The 19,846-nt window shown below is 40.8% G+C and overlaps 1 protein-coding gene across 1 annotated transcript in view; it reads right to left on the reverse strand.

The window, feature by feature from the left end:
• The window catches only part of farp1 (FERM, RhoGEF (ARHGEF) and pleckstrin domain protein 1 (chondrocyte-derived)), a 317,365-nt gene that overhangs the window by 13,244 nt on the left and 284,275 nt on the right, over positions 1-19,846 (reverse strand). Inside the window, exons 23-24 of the mRNA XM_060825861.1 lie at positions 18,758-18,876; positions 10,828-10,991 (exon numbers count right to left, since the gene is read on the reverse strand). Of these exons, the coding sequence (XP_060681844.1) occupies positions 10,828-10,991; positions 18,758-18,876 (283 nt within the window). The remainder of the gene's footprint in view (positions 1-10,827; positions 10,992-18,757; positions 18,877-19,846) is intronic.

Genomic DNA, 19,846 nt, shown 5'->3' on the forward strand with positions numbered 1-19,846 from the left:
TGAAGCACTAGGGGTAGCCTATCACATTCAAAGTACTACATTAATATAAGCTGCTGCATTGCTAAAATTTTGAATTATACAAGCAAATTACGATTAATATCAATAAACAACAGTCCGTAAAGTAAAATACTGCTTCCATTTCATGGACCACCACTAAATTTAAATTCCTTGCATTTCCAAAAGCCTATATCTGGCCTCTTGTTAAATTCAAAAATTAATTAGTAGGCAATTTCAATTCAGCCTGACCCTGTAATTGAGCTTCCAGTTGTGTTTTGACAGCGTAAGCTATTACAGCAAATTTCAAAAGCCAGCAAAAGAAAAGATTTTGCAATTTAATTGCACCCCCGTTTGCTAAATCCAAGCGCTCGGCAGCTGGCCGGCTTAATTTATTTTTACTGTTACCTCAATAATCCTGATGTAATCATAAAAGGAGAGACTCTGCACTCGATACCAGCAGACATGAGATATGGTAAGAGGCCGGTGATTATTGATCAGTCCAGAGGGGAGAGAGGAAGCAGAGTCAATAACAGTGGAGACTTCTTCTATCATACCAGAAAGACAACGAGAACAAAGGGAGAGAAGACAAGACAGGCTGTAAATGATGTAAGGAGTAAGGAGAAGACAAACAGCTTTGCAAAGGAGTAGCAAATTGGGTTGCCAACACTCTAGAATTGTCCTGAAGTTGCCAGAATGGAGGAAAACAAAGTGTTTTGTAAGACAAACATTTCTTTGAAATCATTTATTAATTTCATTTAAAGAAAACCCATTGGAAACGGGCAAGAACTTAAATTTAGTGGGAGTGGCATTTTACTGAATCATCCAATGCGTGAGGAAGAGACGGTACATATTTTGATTGGCTATCGGACGGCTGGGAGTCACGTGTTGGCTGGCCAGTTCAGACTGTGGTTGGAGATGGTCAGGAGGCCATTTAAAAACACCTCCAGGAATATGGTCAACCAGAGTTGGCAACCCTATTTATAATTTACACACAAACACATCCACCTGTGCAACAAGACAAGTTAGATCTTGACAGGATGCCTGAAAAATAAAATGCTTTAAATAGTAGCCAAACCAATTTTACCTTAAGGATTTATTTTAAGATTTCAATATGTCAACACAATCCAATTTTAGAACAAGACTCCAAATGCCCATATCAATTGGTGCATGTGAGCTGCCAGATCAGTGTTATAGAGTCAGAGAGTACAGCATGGAAACACATCCTTTGGTCCAATCCGTCCATGCCGACCAGATATCCCAACCCAATCTAGTCCCACCTGTCAGCACCTAGCCCATATCCCTCCAAACCCTTCTTATTCATATACCCATCCAAATGCCTCTTAAATGTTGCAATTGTACCAGCCTCCACCACTTCCTCTGGCAGCTCATTCCATACACGTACCACCCTCTGTGTGAAAACATTGTCCTTTAGGTCTCTTTTATATCTTTCCCATCTAACCCTAAACCTTTGCCCTCTAGGTCTGGACTCTCCCACCCCAGGGAAAATGACTTTGTCTATTTATCCTATCCATGCCCCTCATGATTTTGTAAACCTCTAGGGTCACCCCTCAAACTCTGAAGCTCCAGGGAAAACAGCTCCAGCCTGTTCAAACTCTCCCTATAGCTCAAATGCTCCAATCCTGGCAACATCCTTGTAAATCTTTTCTGAACCCTTTCAAGTTTCACAACATCTTTCTGATAGGAAGGAGATCAGAATTGCACGCAATATTCCAACAGTGGCCTAGCCAATGTCCTGTATAGCCGCAACATGACCTCCCAACTCCTGTACTCAATACACTGACCAATAACAGAAAGCATACCAAACACCTTCTTCACTATCCTATCTACCTGCGACTCCCCTTTCAAGAAGCTGTGAACCTGCACTCCAAGGTTTCTTTGTTCAGCAACACTCCCTAGGACCTTACCATTAAGTGTATAAGTCCTGCTAAGATTTGCTTTCCCAAAATGCAGCACTTCACATTTATCTAAATTAAACTCCATCTGCCACTTCTCAGCCCATTGGCCCATCTGGTCAAGATCCTGTTGTAATTTGAGGTAACCTTCTTCACTGTCCATTACACCTCCAATTTTGGTGTCATCTGCAAACCTACTAACTGTACCTCTTACGTTCACAACCAAATCACTTTTGTAAATGAGAAAAAGTAGTGTACCCAGCACCAATCCTTGTGGCACTCCACTGGTCACAGGACTCCAGTCTGATTTACAACCCTCCACCACCACCCTCTGTCTTCCACCTTTGAGCCAGTTCTGTATCCAAATGGCTAGTTCTCCCTGTGCTCCATAGGATCTAACCTTGCTAACCAGTCTCCCATGGAGAATCTTGTCGAACGCCTTACTGAAGTCCATATAGATCACATCTACCACTCTGCCCTCATCAATCGTCTTTGTTACTTCTTCAAAAAATTCAATCAAGTTTGTGAGACATGATTTGCCATGCAAAAAGCCATGTTGACTGTTCCTAATCAGTCCTTGCCTTTCCAAATACATGTACATCCTGTCCCTCAGGATTCCCTCTAACAACTTGCCCACCACTGACGTCAGGCTCACTGGTCAACAGTTCCCTGACTTGTCCTCAGCAAGAGGCCCAGCAATCACTTCTCTAGCTTCCCACAGAGTTCAAGGGTACACCTGATCAGGTCCTGGTGATGTATCCACCTTTATGCATTTCAAGACATCCAGCACTTCCTCTGTCATATGGACATTTTGCAAGGTGTCACCATCTATTTCCCTACAGTCTATATCATCCATATCCTTTTCCACAGTAAACATTGATGTAAAATACTCATTCAGTATCCCCCCCATTTTCTGCGGCTCCACACAAGGCCGCCTTGCTGATCTGTGAGGGGCCCTATTCTCTCCTTAGTTACCCTTTTGTCCTTCATGTATTTGTAAAAACCCTTTGAATTCTCTTTAATTCTATTTGCCACAGCTATCTCATGTCCCCTTTTTGGCCTCCTAATTTCCCTCTTAGGTATACTCCCACTGCCTTTATACTCTTCTAAGGATTCACCTTATATATGCTTCCTTCTTTTTCTTAACCAAACCCTCAATTTCTTTAGTCATCCAGCATTCCCTTTACCTACCAGCCTTTCCTTTAACCCTAACAGGAATATACTTTCTCTGGATTCTCGTTATCTCATTTCTGAAGGCTTCCCATTTTCCAGCCGTCCCTTTACCTGCAAACATCTGCCTGCAATCAGCTTTTGAAAGTTCTTGCCTAATACCATCAAAATTAGCCTTTCTCCAATTTAGAACTTCAACTTTTAGATCTGGTCTATCCTTTTCCATCACTATTTTAAATCTAATAGAATTATGGTCGCTTGCCCCAAAGTGCTCCCTCACTGACACCTCAGTCACCTGCCCTGCCTTATTTCCCAAGAGTAGGTCAAGTTTTGCACCTTCTCTAGTAGGTACATCTGCATATTAAATCAGAAATGTTTCTTGTACACATTTAACAAATTCCTCTCCATCCAAACCCTTAACACTATGGCAGTCCCAGTCTATGTTTGGAAAGTTAAAATCCCCTACCACAACCATCCTATTATTCTTACAGATAGCTGAGATCTCCTTACAAGTTTGTTTCTCAATTTCCCACTGACTATAAGGGGGTCTATTATAAAATTCCAATAAGGTGATCATCCCTTTCTTATTTCACGGTTCCACCCAAATAACTTCTCTGGATGCATTTCGAGGAATATCCTTCCTCAGCACAGCTATAATGCTATCCCTTATCAAAAACACCACTCCCCCTCCTCTCTTGCCTCCCTTTCTATCCTTCTTGTAGCATTTGTATCCTGGAACATTAAGCTGCCAATCCTGCCCATCCCTGAGCCATGTTTCTGTAATTGCTATGATATCCCAGTCCCATGTTCCTAACCATGCCCTGAGTTCATCTGCCTTCCCCGTTAGGCCTCTTGCATTGAAATTAATGCAGTTTAATTTATTAGTCCTACCTTGTCCCTGCCTGCCCTGACTGTTTGACTCTCTTCTGTTCTCAACTGTACCCTCTCAGATCAATCTCTTTCCTCACTATCTCCCTGGGCCACTCCCCGACCCACCCCCCTGCCCCGACCCCCCCACCCCCACCCCGACCTTACTAGTTTAAATCATTCTGAGCAGCTCTAGCAAATCTCCCTGCCAGTATATTAGTCCCCTTCAAATTTAGGTGCAATCCGTTCTCCTTGTACAGGTCACTACTACCCCAAAAGAGATTCCAATGACCCAAAAAAGTGAATCCTTCTCCCATACACCAGCTCCTCAGCCGTGCATTCATCTGCTCTATCCTCCAATTCCTGCCCTCACTAGCTCGTAGCACCAGGAGTAATCCAGATACTACTACTTTCAAGGACTTCCTTTTTAAATTCCTGCCTAAATCTCTGTAATCTCCCTTCAGAATCTCACCCTTTTCCTCTTCCTATGTCATTAGTTCCAATGTGGACAATGACCTCTTGCTGGCCTCTCTACCCCTTGAGAACATTCTGCACCCTCACAGAGACATCCTTGATCCAGGCACCAGGGAAGCAACATTACATTCTGATTTTTCACTTCTGGCCACAGAAACGTCTGTCTGTACCTCGGACTAGATAATCCCTTAACACACTTGATCTCTTGGAACCTGACATACCCCTCATTGCATTAGAGCCAGTCTCAATACCAGAAACTTGGCTGTTTGCACTACATTCCCCTGAGCATCCATCGCCCCCTACATTTTCCAAAACAGCTCCTGCACTAGCTGCCCACCTCTCTTACCTTTCCCGGAGTTAACACATCTATGTGACTGTATCTGAGACTTTCCCCCCCCCCCCTTCCTATAACTGCCATCCATCACATACTGTTGCTGTTGCAAATTCCTCATCGCTTCTAACTGTCTCTCCAACCGATCCATTCGATAAGATTCACAACCAACTGCATTTATTGCAGATATAATCCACAGTAAAACTCTCTTTAAACTCCCACATCTAACAAGAAGCACATATCACTCCACTAAAGGCCATTTTTGCTACTTCACAATCTACAGACCCAGAAAATCACACCATCTTATTCCTTAACAAAACACTGTCCCAGGTTAGATTAATAGTTACAGCTTATATTTTAAGATTAATCAAGAGACATATCTCAAAAAAACATATAATCAAGAAAGAATCTACACTACTCACTACTGCAAACTTTCTATAGGCCACTTAAAACAATTAACGTATCTGATTCTGTGATGTGAACTTCGCCCAAACAGTTCCTCCAAGATCAGTTATGAATTTCGCTATTTGTTAATTTTCCCAGAGGCACTCTGATGTCCAGTGATACATGAATTCAAACAGCAAAGGCAGTACTGTGCAGGTTCACTCTGGTGTCAGTTTCTTTCTCTCTCTCTCCTACACTGACCTCACCATGTGCTTCCATTGTCAGTTCTTCTCCCTTTTAAAACTGCTGTTGTTTTGACTTTTTTTTCCAAAGTTCCAAAACAATGCAACAGCATATAAAATAGTAATTGCTGCTCCTAGAATTCGAGGAAATCACCTCCAGCACCTAAAATATCTCAAAAAAGGAGCAGCTGTTACAGCCAGAAATTTTTCCCATCCTCCATCTTGGATTACCCAGAATCCCTATGACTAAGGAGTAATCCACCCAGATCCATTTCCCTCTGACTAATCTACCTAGCACTATGGGCAGTTTAGCATGGCCAGTTCACCCAAATCTGCACATCTTTGGACTGTGGGAGGAAACCCACACAGACACAGGGAGAATGTGCAAACTCCACACAGACAGTCACCTGAGGCTAAAATTGAACTGGGTCCCTGGTGCTGTGAGGCAGCAGTGCTAGCTATTGTGCTACCCCAAATGTACAAGGCTAGAAATTTGTACCAACAATGTTATCTAGCAAAGTCACAGCACGTAATCAGACCATTTGGTTTAACTCGTATTTACTTTCTATGTGAGTGTCTTTTCTCATCTCTGACTCTGATCAGCATATTATTCCATTCTTTTATTTCTATCTTGTATGCTTATACAGTTTCCCCTTAAATATACTTTTTATCTCAAATTCTCAAATGAGAATTCCAAATTCTCATCAATTTTTAGTAAAATGATGTTTCCTGATTGGGAATTTTAATGAATATTATCTTAAATTCATAATTATAATATCATTTATTATATATTTATAATACTTATAATATAGTTTAGGTCTCTTCACAAGAAAAAGCAATTCCATGTTACCCATTTGTATTCTTAAAGATTTGTAATATGTCAACCTACAACATTAGCAAATTAGTGTCCAATACCTATCCTCATGTTAAATGGGGAACATTCCCATTACATTTGTGGCATTCAAGGTTATGCCAAGAATGTTTTAAATATTACCCCTCTTGAAACCACCAGCGATAATGTCTAGCACCTAAGCATGACAGACAGCAGATATTACTTGAATATACATTTGGTAACTTCAGCTGGTATGGGAATTGAAATTGTGCTCTGAGCATCACTCTGTATTGCAGACTAGCCTTCCAGCCAACTGAGCTAAACAAGTCCCACTGCAGCACTCCTTGATTATACATTTGCACAGAAAACAGTTTATATTTAAATGCGGTGTGATACTTGGACTAAGAGTCTGTCATGATATTTTTGCCTTAAGAAAGATGTTTTGTATGAGAAACAAAACTCACAAATTAATAAATTTCAGTCCAAGTCAAATTCTGAAGCAGTGAATTTTATTGACACGTACTTGCAAGAATGGGTGCCTAATGAGTAAGCACCCCAATCTGAGGGTTACATTCTGATTTATGCTGTTCAGCTGCATCTCTCGGTCCTCCCCTTTCACCCCATAGGCTACTTGCCACCGTAAAAGTAACCAATCACAAGCTCTAGCTTCGCTCCACCTTTGTCTAGCTCTCTCTGCCTCTGTTTACTTCTCCCATTACTCTAAGCCTGTCGCCCCTTACTTTTATTTATCTCATTCCTTATATGTGACTATCCTGGCATAGTTTGCTGTCTTCGTGCGATCATCCTGCCAAACTAAATTCCATCAGTTGGCCATATCCCTCCTGAGACTGGCACACTATTCTCCTGTTACTGGTACATCCCCCTACACGGTCACTCTGCCCTATTAGTCATAGATAATTCGGCCTGTTTTCGCTTCTCCTATTCTCCTATGCCTGGTACATCCTGCTTCACGATTGCTCTGCCCTATTAGTCAGAGATAATTTGACCGGTTTTTGCTTCTTTGTTTTCTTATGCCTGGTACATCCTGCTCCATGATGGCTCTGCCTTATTAGTCATAGATAATTCTGTTTTCGCTTCTCACTGTTTAGTATTTGCATGCGTAGCCTAATTTTATAATGTAAGCTTTTGCAGAAACAACACCTGTAACCTTATTCTGCACAATTTTAACCCTATACCTTACACTTTGGCAATCATCTTGATTTTAAAATTTTCCTCAATTTCTATTCCCATCAAGGACTCTATCATCCATATATCTCTAATCTCCTCCAACCCTACTAACTTCTGAAATATCTCTAGTCCTCCACTTTTGATCTCTTGGGCATCCCAAACTTTAAATTGGTGGCCATATTAACCTCTCCGCTTCTTTGCCTCACTCTCCCACTTTCAGATGCTGCTCCAAACTTACTTCTAGAACCAAACATTTGATCGTCTGAACTAATATCCACTGTGTGACTCAGTGTCATGCCCTGTTGTATAAAAGCTAAAGACCAAGTCACCATAGTCCCACTCTCTCATGAAAGAAACAACAGTTTAACATGAGGGTCACTATACCTTAGGCAAAAGGTGAGGACTCAAGGTAGGATCTGCTTGGTAACTTCAGCTGGTGTGGGAATTGAACTTGTGCTTACATTAAATATGTCAATACAAGTTGCTGCTGTTTAGTCAGAATTTTTTCTCCAGATAAATAGGAAAGAAATGGAACAACATTTGGGATAATTAAGTGAGGAATAGGTACTTCAGAAGCCCTTTAAAAATGACCAAGTCTGCAAATACCATATTCTCTGTTTAAAGTCATCATCACATTATTCTTAAAGTAATATTGGTTTAGCTGGAAAAGAGAAGAAACATGAATGGTGGAGTACTGTGGAGGAGATGCCATAAAGAAGGATGGTATTAAAGAGTACTACAGATTCAGATGTTTGGCAGGTAGATCAACTTTGCTAATGTGTGGGAAGAACAAATAAAAATGTGACACGAAGGATGTACACCAGTGTGATTCCAGAAAGCAAGAGAATGTTTTCCCAAAAGAAGGGAAATTATGTCAATCAGATCTTGGATTCCACAGATTCTTCAGACAGGTTCAAGAGGGTTCTCCCAGCTAAATTCATTATTACCTGCACTCTTTATTTGGTCTCTGGGATGTCAATTATTAATGCTAAGCACATTGGAATCAAAAAAATATATTACACTAGTTTAATTGGCAATAACATTTGTTCAAACAAAAACAATATGAAGTCTTGAGGATGCATGAGTGCTCCACACTCAAACTGGTAAAACAAAATGCCCTAACTACCCTCCTCTCTAACTGCACATATGTAAATCCTAAACAATGAAACAAAATGCTGAAAATTTTCAACAGGTCTGGCAGCATCTGGTGGGTGGAAAGCAGTTAATGTTTCAGGCCGAGATGACCAGGAAAGGCCTGTCACCACAATGGAGCTACAACGCTCTTAGACTGAAAGACCAAATGGGGCTCTAACAGATCAAACCCCACGAGTGAAAACAAAATCAAAGGAAGGAGGAATTGACCATATTTAGACAAAAATTCCCACACCAATACACTAAAGTGGTTTGAGGTTGACAGTGTTAACAACTTTTCAAAAAGTCAGCTCAACCTGAAATGTTAACAATATTTCTTTCCACAGACTCCACTTGACCCACTGAGCATTTCAAGCAACTTTTATTTTTATTTCAGATTTCCGGTATGTGTACCATTTGGCTTTTATATAAACTCTAAGAGTATCGGTCAACTGCAATGTTTAATGTCTAGCAAGCCATGCCATAACATATTTATTTCACTCATATGCTGTATTAATTTCTTTCTTCCAAGCTACTCCTGATAATTTTCAAAATCACCTTAAGTTCTGTGTCAGACAATTTCAACTCTAGGATTAACAACTGTAGGGTTTATTAAAATTCTGACAAATAATAAAGCTTTCTTTTGGCTCATTCCAGGAATGTGGGTATTACTTGCAAAGCAAGTATGTGTTGCCCACCTCTAATTGGAACAGAGAATGAGCCTTCCTGAACCATTGCAGTCCTTGTGGTGTCTGTACACCAACAGTGCAGATCAGGGAGTTGCAGGATGTTGACTTAGTCACACTGATACAGTTCCAAGTCAGGAAGACATGCTTCCTGGAGAGGACCCATCAAGTCCACACCAACTCTCTGAAGAGCACCCCACCCAGTCACAGCCCTTACCTTCTCCCTGTAGCCTTGCATCTCCTGTGGCTAATCCACCTAGTCTGCACATCCCTGGACACTCTGGGAAATTTAGCACAGCCAATCCACCTAATCTGCACTGCTTCAGATTGTGGGAGGAAACTGGAGCACCCAGAGGAAACCCACACAGACAATCACCTGAAGCAGGAATTGAACTGAGGTCCCTGGCACTATGAGGCATTAGTGCTAACCACTAAGTCACCATGCCACCCCAAAGGTAATGTTGTTCCCATGCATCTACTGCTGTTATCCTTCTAGTTAGTAGATGTTGCAGATTTGGAAGGTGCTGCTAAAGGAGCTGGTATGAGTTGCTGAAGTGCATTGTACAGATGGTATACATTGCTATCACTGCGTGTTGATGATTGGGGAGTGAATGTTTAAGGTGATGGATGGTTTCATGGCGTTGAATCATCTGGTTTGCTGTGTCCTGTCTGGTGCTTAGCCTCTGGAGTGTTGTTAGAGCTGCATTTATTCAGGCAACTCCTGACTTTTTCCAGGTGACCAGGCTATGGGGTGTCATGAGGTGCGTTATTCACCACAGTTTTCCAAACCTCTGACCTATTCTCAAACCACAGTATTTTTATGGCTGGTCCAGTTCAGTTTCTGTGGCTTATTTTTATAATGTTTGAAACTTTATCAATGATCCTATTCTAGTGCATCATCACTGTTCAAGTATTTTGAGCTGATTGTTGCCACACGATGGTTGTTGTCTGGTTCAACACAAGTTACCTCAGAAGCCAATTCAAGCAAAACAAAAGGAAACATCTATTTTCAAAATAACACAAAATTCTTGGCTGGAAAATTCTTACAAGCTGTTCCTTGTCTGTTAACCTCAGTAGGAATGTGATGGTGGATGACAGCGTTGAGGAGTTTTGGAGAATCATGCATTTCAGCACAGGAAGCGGCCTCCAAAACATCAAGCATGCGCTCGCTCCTATGAACAGTTGTTACCTTAGACCTACTCCCTGTTCCTTCCCTGGGGCCTTGCATCCTTCCTAACCAGGTATTTATCCAATTCCTTTCTGAAATGACCTCATGAACCTGCTTCCATTCAGAAAGCACATGTTGGATCACAGTGACTCACTGCATGCCGATATTTCTCATGCATTCCTCTGCTTCTTTTGCCAATAACTGTAAAGCTGTGTCACCAATCCTCCTGCCTTTTTTTGAACACTTCTATTAAATCAAAGTTCCAACCCAGAATTTTAAGCCTGAAACTCGTTGCTGATCAGAACTTTGAAGGCAGAGTGTTGGAGATAGGATTTATTTAATGGCCATGGAATTCATTGAATTGTATTAGTCAATATAGAAATCTGTATGTGCCACACTGTCAAGAGAGTCAGATGTACAGTTTTATTTTGAGATGGCATGTACCTCCACAGCAATGCTATAATCCACCATTGAAACACTAGTATTTCTGTGCCAGCAAACGTGCATTGTGGTATTGCCACGATGGGGTGATTGTCTCTCAAGAGAGGTCCTTGAGGCACTTAGATCATCTTCAGATTCATGCTCTACAGACGTCTCGTCAGGCGATTCTAAAGAATTGATCAAAAAGTCCTTTAAAGAAAAATCGACAAACATCCAGCAATCTTTTCAACTCCCAGGCTGAACCAACCAGGAACATTTATATCACCAAAAGAAAGCGATGAGAGGGCCTTGCAGACATATTCAACACAAAAACACACAAAATTCAGAAAGAAGGTATACATACCTACCTGGTTTGCTCAGCTACAGTATGAGCAAGGTTATCCTGAAGATTGTTTTGGATTGGACCTAAACTACCAGATTAAAATACAAAACAACTTGAAAGGCTTCAAAGCAGGACTGCAGTTCTTTTGTTTTAAGAATGTCGATTTTAAGTTACGGAGGAAGTGATTTCCTTTTGTGATCATACTATGGCTTTAAGAGGTATATTTTCTCCTGTTTTTTTTTTCTGAAGAGAGGTTTTAAGACAGAGATGCAGAACTGAGAGGTTTTTGGGTTTTTAAAAGTTGGAACAATAGAAGCATCCTGAATGTTGTGGTCAAACACCCACAGAAACAGGATTTTTTTCAGTTTTAGCTTTCAGCAGTTGTTGCTGGGGTCTCAGCAGGGTTGGAAGTTGCAGTATATCTCTCCCCATTTCACTCTCTCTTTCAACGTTTTCTCTTGATGATTTTCCTCCCATGCTGCTGGAATTGCACGGTAGACAATCTATTTCATTGACTTTGCCTTTGCCAAGGGTGTTTATGGGATGTTATTATATTAGAAGTTACTGTTTAGGAGTTAAATAATGGATTATTCTGTACAGTTTTTCAATAGAGTTATGTTATTCCAACTCCCTCGTAATTTCGTTGAATTGTAACTATAATGTACGCAGAAAGTGTGTTTTGCTTCAAACCTGGTAGTTTGGCCAATCAAATTCTATCCGGAACAAGCAGCCTGGCACTTACCTTTAAAATAAGAAAACATTAGGGTCCACGCTATCTTAACTATTTTGAGGAGGTCTGACCTGGCCATTAATATTCTGGTGGGGGCACTCCAAAGCAAGGCACAACCTTAAAATGAAAGGTAGGCCATCTGGGTGTGGTCAGGAGTCACTCCCTCATCAAAAGGGTAGTGGAAATCCCTCTCCCTTGCAAGTGCTATTGAAGCAGAGTCAATTAAAAATTTCAAAAGTGAGATTGGGTAGATCTTAATTAGGTGACGTTATTCAGGGATATGGCGATAGAGTTAAGCTCCAGATCCATCAGGATCTAATCAAATGTGGAATAGGATCGAGAGGGTGAGTGGGTCTCCTCCTGTTTCTGACACTAAACACAATGAAATGAAATTTTCCAACGTGACCGAGGGCACACCAGAAAAGTGATGGCTGGGACTGATTTCCTACTCCCTGTCTTAATTCCTCTTCTGCCCGGGCTCCATGTAGATTCCTAATTGGCCACAGAGCCCTCCACTAACTGGCTGTCCAAGCTACAAAGACCAGGAATAAATTTGCAGAAGTAGTGTATTAAGTGGGATCATAGGCACAGGACTAGGCCATTCAGCCCATTGAGCCTGCTCCACGATTCACTAAGATCAAAGCTGATGTGACCTAGCTCAATACGCCTGCCTTGGACCATATCCCTTAATATCATTACTTAATAAAAAATTGCCAGTCTCACATTTAAACAACTGACATGGCATCAATCACTGTTTGAGGAATAGACTTCCAAACCCTCAATTCTCTTTGCATGTAGGAGTGCTTTCTAACATCTCTCCTGAAAGGCCTATTCTTAGACTACGCCCTCTGATTCTAGAATCTTCAACCAAAGGAAATCGTTTATTGTTATCTACCCTCTACTTCCCTGTTAACATCCTGAAAGCCTCGATTAGGTCAGCTCTTAACCTTCTAAATTCTATAGAATAAAGGCCTAATTTGTCTCATCTCTAACTTAACCCCTGAAGTCCAGATATCATCCTTGTAAACCAGGGTTGAACTCCCTCCAGTGCTAAAACATCCTTCTTAACGTATGGTGCCAAGTAATTGTTCTGAAAGGCTAATGGTGTAGACTGCATGAGGCTCCACACAAGCTGATGATATCAAAGGGTCCTGGGCAGGAGAGGAAGTCCAGTTCTAGATCCTGATGGGGTCAGAGGTCAGAGATTATCTCTGCCTCCTGTTAGTTATAGGAATTGGAGAAGTTACATTAGGCACGATCACTATCATACAAAAAACTGTATCTTGTATTTTATGCCTTTTCTTGTTAAAATTTATGAGTGTTTCATCTACAAGCAGGTCTCCTACAGAAAGGAGGATTGATGGCAGAGTTTAATCCTACCGACAAACTGCCAAAGGTTGGTTCCACACATAGTGATCAGCAGTCAAGATCATTGCTTAAGTAATGGTGAAAAGGTACCAATGGTGAAAAGTATCTAGTTGACTTGGGAAGATGAGTGAGAACATTACTCCTTTAAGAATACTCAGGCACTCAGTAACAGAAGCAGTCTGCAGAAATTGTGGATGGAATAGCAAGTGAAAAAAAGTAGCACTCCAGAAGGAAGTGTTCACCTCAAAGCTGGTGCAAGGAAGACATAGTGGGCTAGTAAGACAAACAAGGTCCTTCGAGAAGGAAGATCTGTAGACCTAGTCCTGATTCAAGATTTGGCTGGAAAGTAACCATTTCAGAACTTCATGAATAAGGTGAAAGGTTAAAAGAAAAGAAAATAATGGTGCAAAGAACTAGATAGGGGGAAAAAAATAGACAAAGAGGAGCACTTACAATTAACAGCAAGTGTTACCATCACAGTAAGTGCACAGGACAGAGCATGACTTTAATGGTGAGGGGGAGGATCAGTAAATAAATAATGTCAATCTGCAGCACTGGGAAAGCTGTACAGCAGAATTACATCGATAAAAGGGAAAATGAAAAGGTTTAGAGGGAGACATCTGACAGAATAAGAACATTAGATGGTTTTAAAGATTTCAATAACATTAGGAAACAATTTAAAATAATAAGGCTACAACCACATAGGTTTATTTCAAGTATAGGAACAGAGACATGCTTTGCGTATTAAACCATAAAAGATAGGCAGGAAATCATTTTAACAAGGAAGTACTAGAAAAACTACCTAAGGCGCAGAAGGTAGCAAGCCCCCCATTTTAACTGCAAGAGTTTGAAAACCACTGTTTATATTATACAAAAAGCAGGAAAGCCCCCAGCAAGCAGTACAGGGATACAGTATTGCTATTTAACAGACCTGAAGCTTTATTAGAAAGATTGGATTAGAAAGAATCATTGTTATAATAGAGCTTAAAAGTTTGAAGAGACTTGAACATATGAGAATTAAAAAGACATTGAAATGGTTTGATGTTAAAAGCTTAAAAAACAGCACCTTACAAACAGCAATGAAATGCTGCAAATTTAAGATAGATTTAATACATTTGCAAATAGTCTACCTGCTATAAGAAAGATGTTGCAAAACTTAAAAAGGTTCTGAAAAGATTTACAAGGATGTTGCCATGGTTGGAGGGTTTGAGCTATAGGGAGGGGCTGAATAGGCTGCGGCTACTTTCCCTGGATGGTCGAAGACTGAGGGGTGACCTTATAGAGGTTTACAAAATCATGAGGGCCATGGATAGGGTAAATAGCCAAGGTCTTGTCCACAGGATGGCGGAGTCCAAAACTAGAGGGTATAGGTTTAAGGTGAGAAGGGAAATATTTAAAAGGGACCTCAGGGGCAACTTTTTCATACAGACAATGGTGCTTATATGGAATGAGCTGCCAGAGGAAGTGGTCGAGGCTGGTACAATTACAATATTTAAAAGGCATCTGGATGGGCACACAAATAGAAACTGTTTAGAGGGCTATGGGCCAGGAGCAGGCAGGTGGGACTAGTTTAGTTTGGGATTATGTTCAGCATGAACTGGTTGGGCCAAAGGGTCTGTCTCCATGCTGTATGACTTTATGACTCTATAAATGGGACTAGATTAATGTAAGGTATCTGGTCAGCATGGATGAGTTGGACCAAAGGTTAGTTTCCATCCTCTATGAGTCTCTCTACGGCAGAAGAAATAATTCTACCTCAAAGATATAATGTCAGAGATGGGCTAAAGAGAACACAGGCTTAAACTTCACTGAGGAAGCAGTTCTTACAACATAAAATTGCTTCAGAATTAACTACTAAATCTCAAACTGAACAAGTGAATACTCTACTGCATTGAACAGGACTGACAACAGATGATGTTATAAGTCACAAAAATATAAAAGAAGGCAGACGTACATTTGAACAGATTCAAGCAAATTTAAATAATTACTTTAAACTGAGAATAAAGAAAATTCTTGTAAGGGCAGAATTACCAGAAGAGTTCAGCATCCAGTGTAAGTGGTGGATCACTTCATTAATGACCTCTACAGATTAGCAGAGGATTGTGACAATGGAGCTTTGAAATCAGAATTAATAAGAGACAGAATTGTTGTTGGCATTATTGATGAGTTTTTGTCAGATTTATTACTGTCCAAAGATTTGAATTTGGAGAAAGCCATTGGAAGCAGAAATCAGGAAGATACTGAGACAAATCCTGAGGGGACAAGGACAATCATATCACAGGAGACCAACTGAACCTTTTCACTTTGTAAGACACACTGTGCAGACACAAGCTCTCACAAAGAGTAAACCATCAGCAGTTGCTAAAATCAGTGTCAGCACTGACAAACAGTGCCCAGCTGACAAAAGACAAAATCACAAAAGAACTCTGCGTCGAAAAATCTATAGGTCCCTTGCCGAAGATGTGCCAAAGTAGAATGGAGTTTCAGAGCTGGAAAAAGTCAAATATTTACCGTACAAAGAGGTTAATGCGACTGAGAAAGATAACCAAAGTATCCATGGGGAAATCAATGATTCAACTGACCTAAGCTAATTGAATTTGTTTGGATCAATGGATATCTCATTAACTTTAAACTTGATACAGAAATGAGTGTCATTCCCCTATCAGGGCAAAATCACAGCTCGAGAAAAAGTTATCTCCTACACGAATGAAACTCAATAATCCATGTGGAATAGCTCCAGAGATTAAAAGCATGCTATAAGTAACTCTACAAGAGAAAGGGCATTAGAAATACATACGTATTTTCAAAAAAATCAACAGCTCCTCATTTTTGAGCCTTCATCCATTGCTTTAGCTCCACACCCTTGTGGCAGAGAAAGAATTTGACAAGTTTCAATAGAGTAACTGGTTTATAAACAAACCACTATCGAACAACCCAGAAAAGGAGCAACTGGTAGAGGATTTAATTAGGATTCCTCGAACTGTGGTGGAAACTAAAAAGGTTACCTATATTGGCATAAGAGAACTGTTTCATGATATCAAAATGAAAAAAACATGTGACTTTTGAGGACTGGTCAAAATACTGTCCTTTCATCAGAAAACAAAATCAGAAATATTTGCCAAAAAAAGCAAATTGTAAGAATAAGAAAGATCAATTAAACCCATTTGATCTCATTGAGAAATATTCAAACAAAGTTGTCCTGAAAGCAAAACAACCCACTGAACACATTGATACAGTGGATTTAATTTTAATGTCAGGTATGGAGCTGATACACCAATGCAGGTTCAACCGCAACATTTCAATCCTTTGGCTTTCAAAGAAGAGTTGACAAAGATAATGTGAAAATAACAGCAATCCTCAGGTACCTGGTTTACCAGGAAGATATTCACAAAGGGTGAATGAAGACCTCCAACTTATTCAACAAGTTGAAATAAAGAGCTTACATGTTTCAACACAGATGTTAACAGCAGATTGAGAATCAAGAGTTAGTTGAGTAACATAGAGATGAGCGGCATGTGACTTCATGAAAGCCAAATTAATGTCCACAATTTAGGACATGGTCAAAAAGAACAAGTTGCCCGATCTGAAAATCTGAGATACTGCACAGAGGTAAGTACCTATTGAAACCAGACAGCCATCTTCCATGATGGAAGTCCATTAGATGAATGGTCCTCCAGCCAGTTACAGGGCAACTGCCTGAGTTGAATTCCAGATATTAAGAGTCCTCCAGATAAGGTAATGGAATAACTCACTGGTTTATGAGGAACAACATCCTCCTCAGAATAAGACCTTGCAAAATAAGATCTTCTAGTGGAGTAATGATTTATAGACAATCAGATTCAGGGTTAATAGTCCTCAGGCTAAAGATCAAACAATCTTCCAAGTCCAAAGAGAATGCATTCTGCAAAAAAACTGTGAAACCTCCAGACCACCTGGATAATGAAGTCAGAGACTTTGGTGGTAGTGTGAGGGGATGTACTTGTCAATGTAAAGTGTTAGACACTTTTACAATGTAGATATTAACAATGAAGGAAGTGGAGAAGGCTTGGGAGGGACTGTTCTACAAGCTATGAGTTATTGATTCCACAGACGTACAACAACAACAACACAGGGCTTCAGGGACAGAGAGGGTGAATGGAGCTCACTGGATCACTCTATGCAGAGCTGTCATGAGGACAAAAAACTGAATGGGCTCCTTCTGTGCATTAATTACTCTATGACAATTTGGAAGCATGGGAGAAAGGAATAAGTGACACACAATGTGATAAATCAGTCAGAAACTGCAGTTTTGCATTGTTACTAACGTCCAGTTACATAAGACTTTTATGCTTTTGGACTGTGTCTTTAACATGAGGTAAGTGAATATAGTCATGTGATTGGTTCAGAATTTTGCCTAACATCAGGCACAAATGATGTGGCTGTCAAAAATTAAAGGGAGGCCCGGGATTGTTCATTTGGGAAGCTGGTGTAATATGCTCACATCTGGAGACAACGAGTCCATGTGTAGTGATTAGAGCTGTCCCAGGAAATCAGTAGTACTTTTAGTTAACTTGTTACATCCAAAAGTCTGTGTGTCTCAGTTATTACTGGAAAATTAAATTTCTTTCTAAAAATGAATGGGATTGTAACAGCACCCACAGACCTACTTGCGAATATCCCCTACACGTAACTTCCCCCGACATCATTTGCATAATTGGTGAATTTTCTGTCGTAGAATGGGGTTCAGGTCAAAACAGTGAATGTTTTCAAGGAGGAGATAAGACATATCTCTTCGTTTTAAAGAGATCAAAGGTTATGGGATGAAAATGGGAACAAGGTACTGAATTGGATGATCAGTCATGATCATATGGGTTGGCAGACCAGGCTAGTGGTCCACTCCTGATCCTATTTTCTGTGTCTCCATCTGGGTTTGGGATCATTTTCTCAAGTGTTCGTTATTCTACTAAGAAGCCAGTCAACAGTTTTGTTGTTGTAGATGCAAAACTAATTAACTGCAATAGCTGAAGGACAAAAGTAACTCATTACATTTTTTAAAAAGAACATTACTTTTAAACAAAAGCGATACCCAAGTTTTTCACTTAATAGGCCCCTGTTTTATTTCTCATCCTGAGATTAGTTTATTATTTTATGCCTTCAGGCACTGTGACCATTGCACTGGTTTATGTGCCTCTTTAAAAAAAACCCCGAGATGCCGAAAATCACAAATTCAATAATGGGGGCTATTAAGTTATTGTAGATTTGTAGTGACATTCAATGAAAAACATGGGCTTGCTCAGAGTGAAAAATCAGATTGTGTTGCTGAATGTGTTAAAATGTTTCCATTCTCCTGAATTCGTGCCAAGTACAAGCACATACTTGAGTACTTGGTTGGGATACTCCAGCCCCAGTTGGACTGGGGGACTTCCTGTAGCAGGTAATGGATTTGATGGCAGATCCAGAGGAGTTAACTCTGCAAATCAAAGGAGGAATACTAGCCAAGCTTAAGAATCTGGTTCTGCGAGGAATTCACTTACTGTTGGGTCCATCACTAGGACTGGGAGTCATTAGTTCACTGGTTGACCCATTGCATTGTTGAGCAAGATCCACAGCCATCTGTAAATCCTCAATCCATTTGTCCATCTCTACCTGGGCACTGAGGGGAGAAAAAACATGAGATTTCATTCAAATTGGGAGCAAGCAACAACTCTGGTCCCTGCAAACATGCACAGTTTAGAATATAACATTGCTTCCTAACATATGAAATGTTTACATCTCCTGTCCCTGACTTCTCAAGTCAGGATTTTGGAACTTTGCTACATTGAAACTAACCATTACTATTTAAGGTATATCTACTTAGCATCATTATAATTAGCAATCATGGAGCTTGACATAGATCATAGAATCCATACAATGTGGAATCAGGCCATTTGGCCCATTGAATCCACATTGACACGCCAAACAGCATCTCACCCTGACCCAACCCGCCTAACCCATTCCTGAATCGTGCATTTCCCATGGCTAGTCCATCCAGCCTGCACATCCCTGGACACTATGGGCAATTTGGATGTAGGAGAAAGTGAGGACTGCAGATGTTGGAATGTCAGAGTCAAGAAAGGTTGGCACTGGAAAAGCACAGTCGGTCAGGCAGCATCCAAGGAGCAGGAGAATTGATGTATCGGGCATAAGCCCCTCTTCAGGAATGTGGAGGGGGAAGGGGGGCTGAGAGATAAAGGCGGAATGGGGAGCTGGGAAGGTGATAGTTGGATGTAGGTGGGGGCTAGTTGTGATAGGTTGATGGGGAGGGTGGAGTGGATAGGTGGGAACATGGATGGACAGGTAGGACAGGTCAAGAGGGTGGTGCAGATTTGGAGGGTTGGATCTGGGATTAAGTAGGGGGAGGGGAGATTTGGAAACTAGTGAAGTTGATGTTGATGCCAAGTGGTTGGAGGGTTCCAAGGTGGAAGATGAGGTGTTCTTCGTCCAGTTGGCGGGTGACTTTGTTTTGGTGGTGGAGGAGGCCCAGGGCTTGCATATCCTTGGGGGAGTTGAAGTGGTCAGCCACAGACTGGTGGGAGTGTTTGGTGTGTGTGTCCCAGAGATGTTCCCTGAAAGGCTCTGCGAGT

Source organism: Hemiscyllium ocellatum, chromosome 6 (genome assembly GCF_020745735.1).
Source record: "Hemiscyllium ocellatum isolate sHemOce1 chromosome 6, sHemOce1.pat.X.cur, whole genome shotgun sequence".
In the NCBI taxonomy this organism is placed as follows: domain Eukaryota; kingdom Metazoa; phylum Chordata; class Chondrichthyes; order Orectolobiformes; family Hemiscylliidae; genus Hemiscyllium; species Hemiscyllium ocellatum.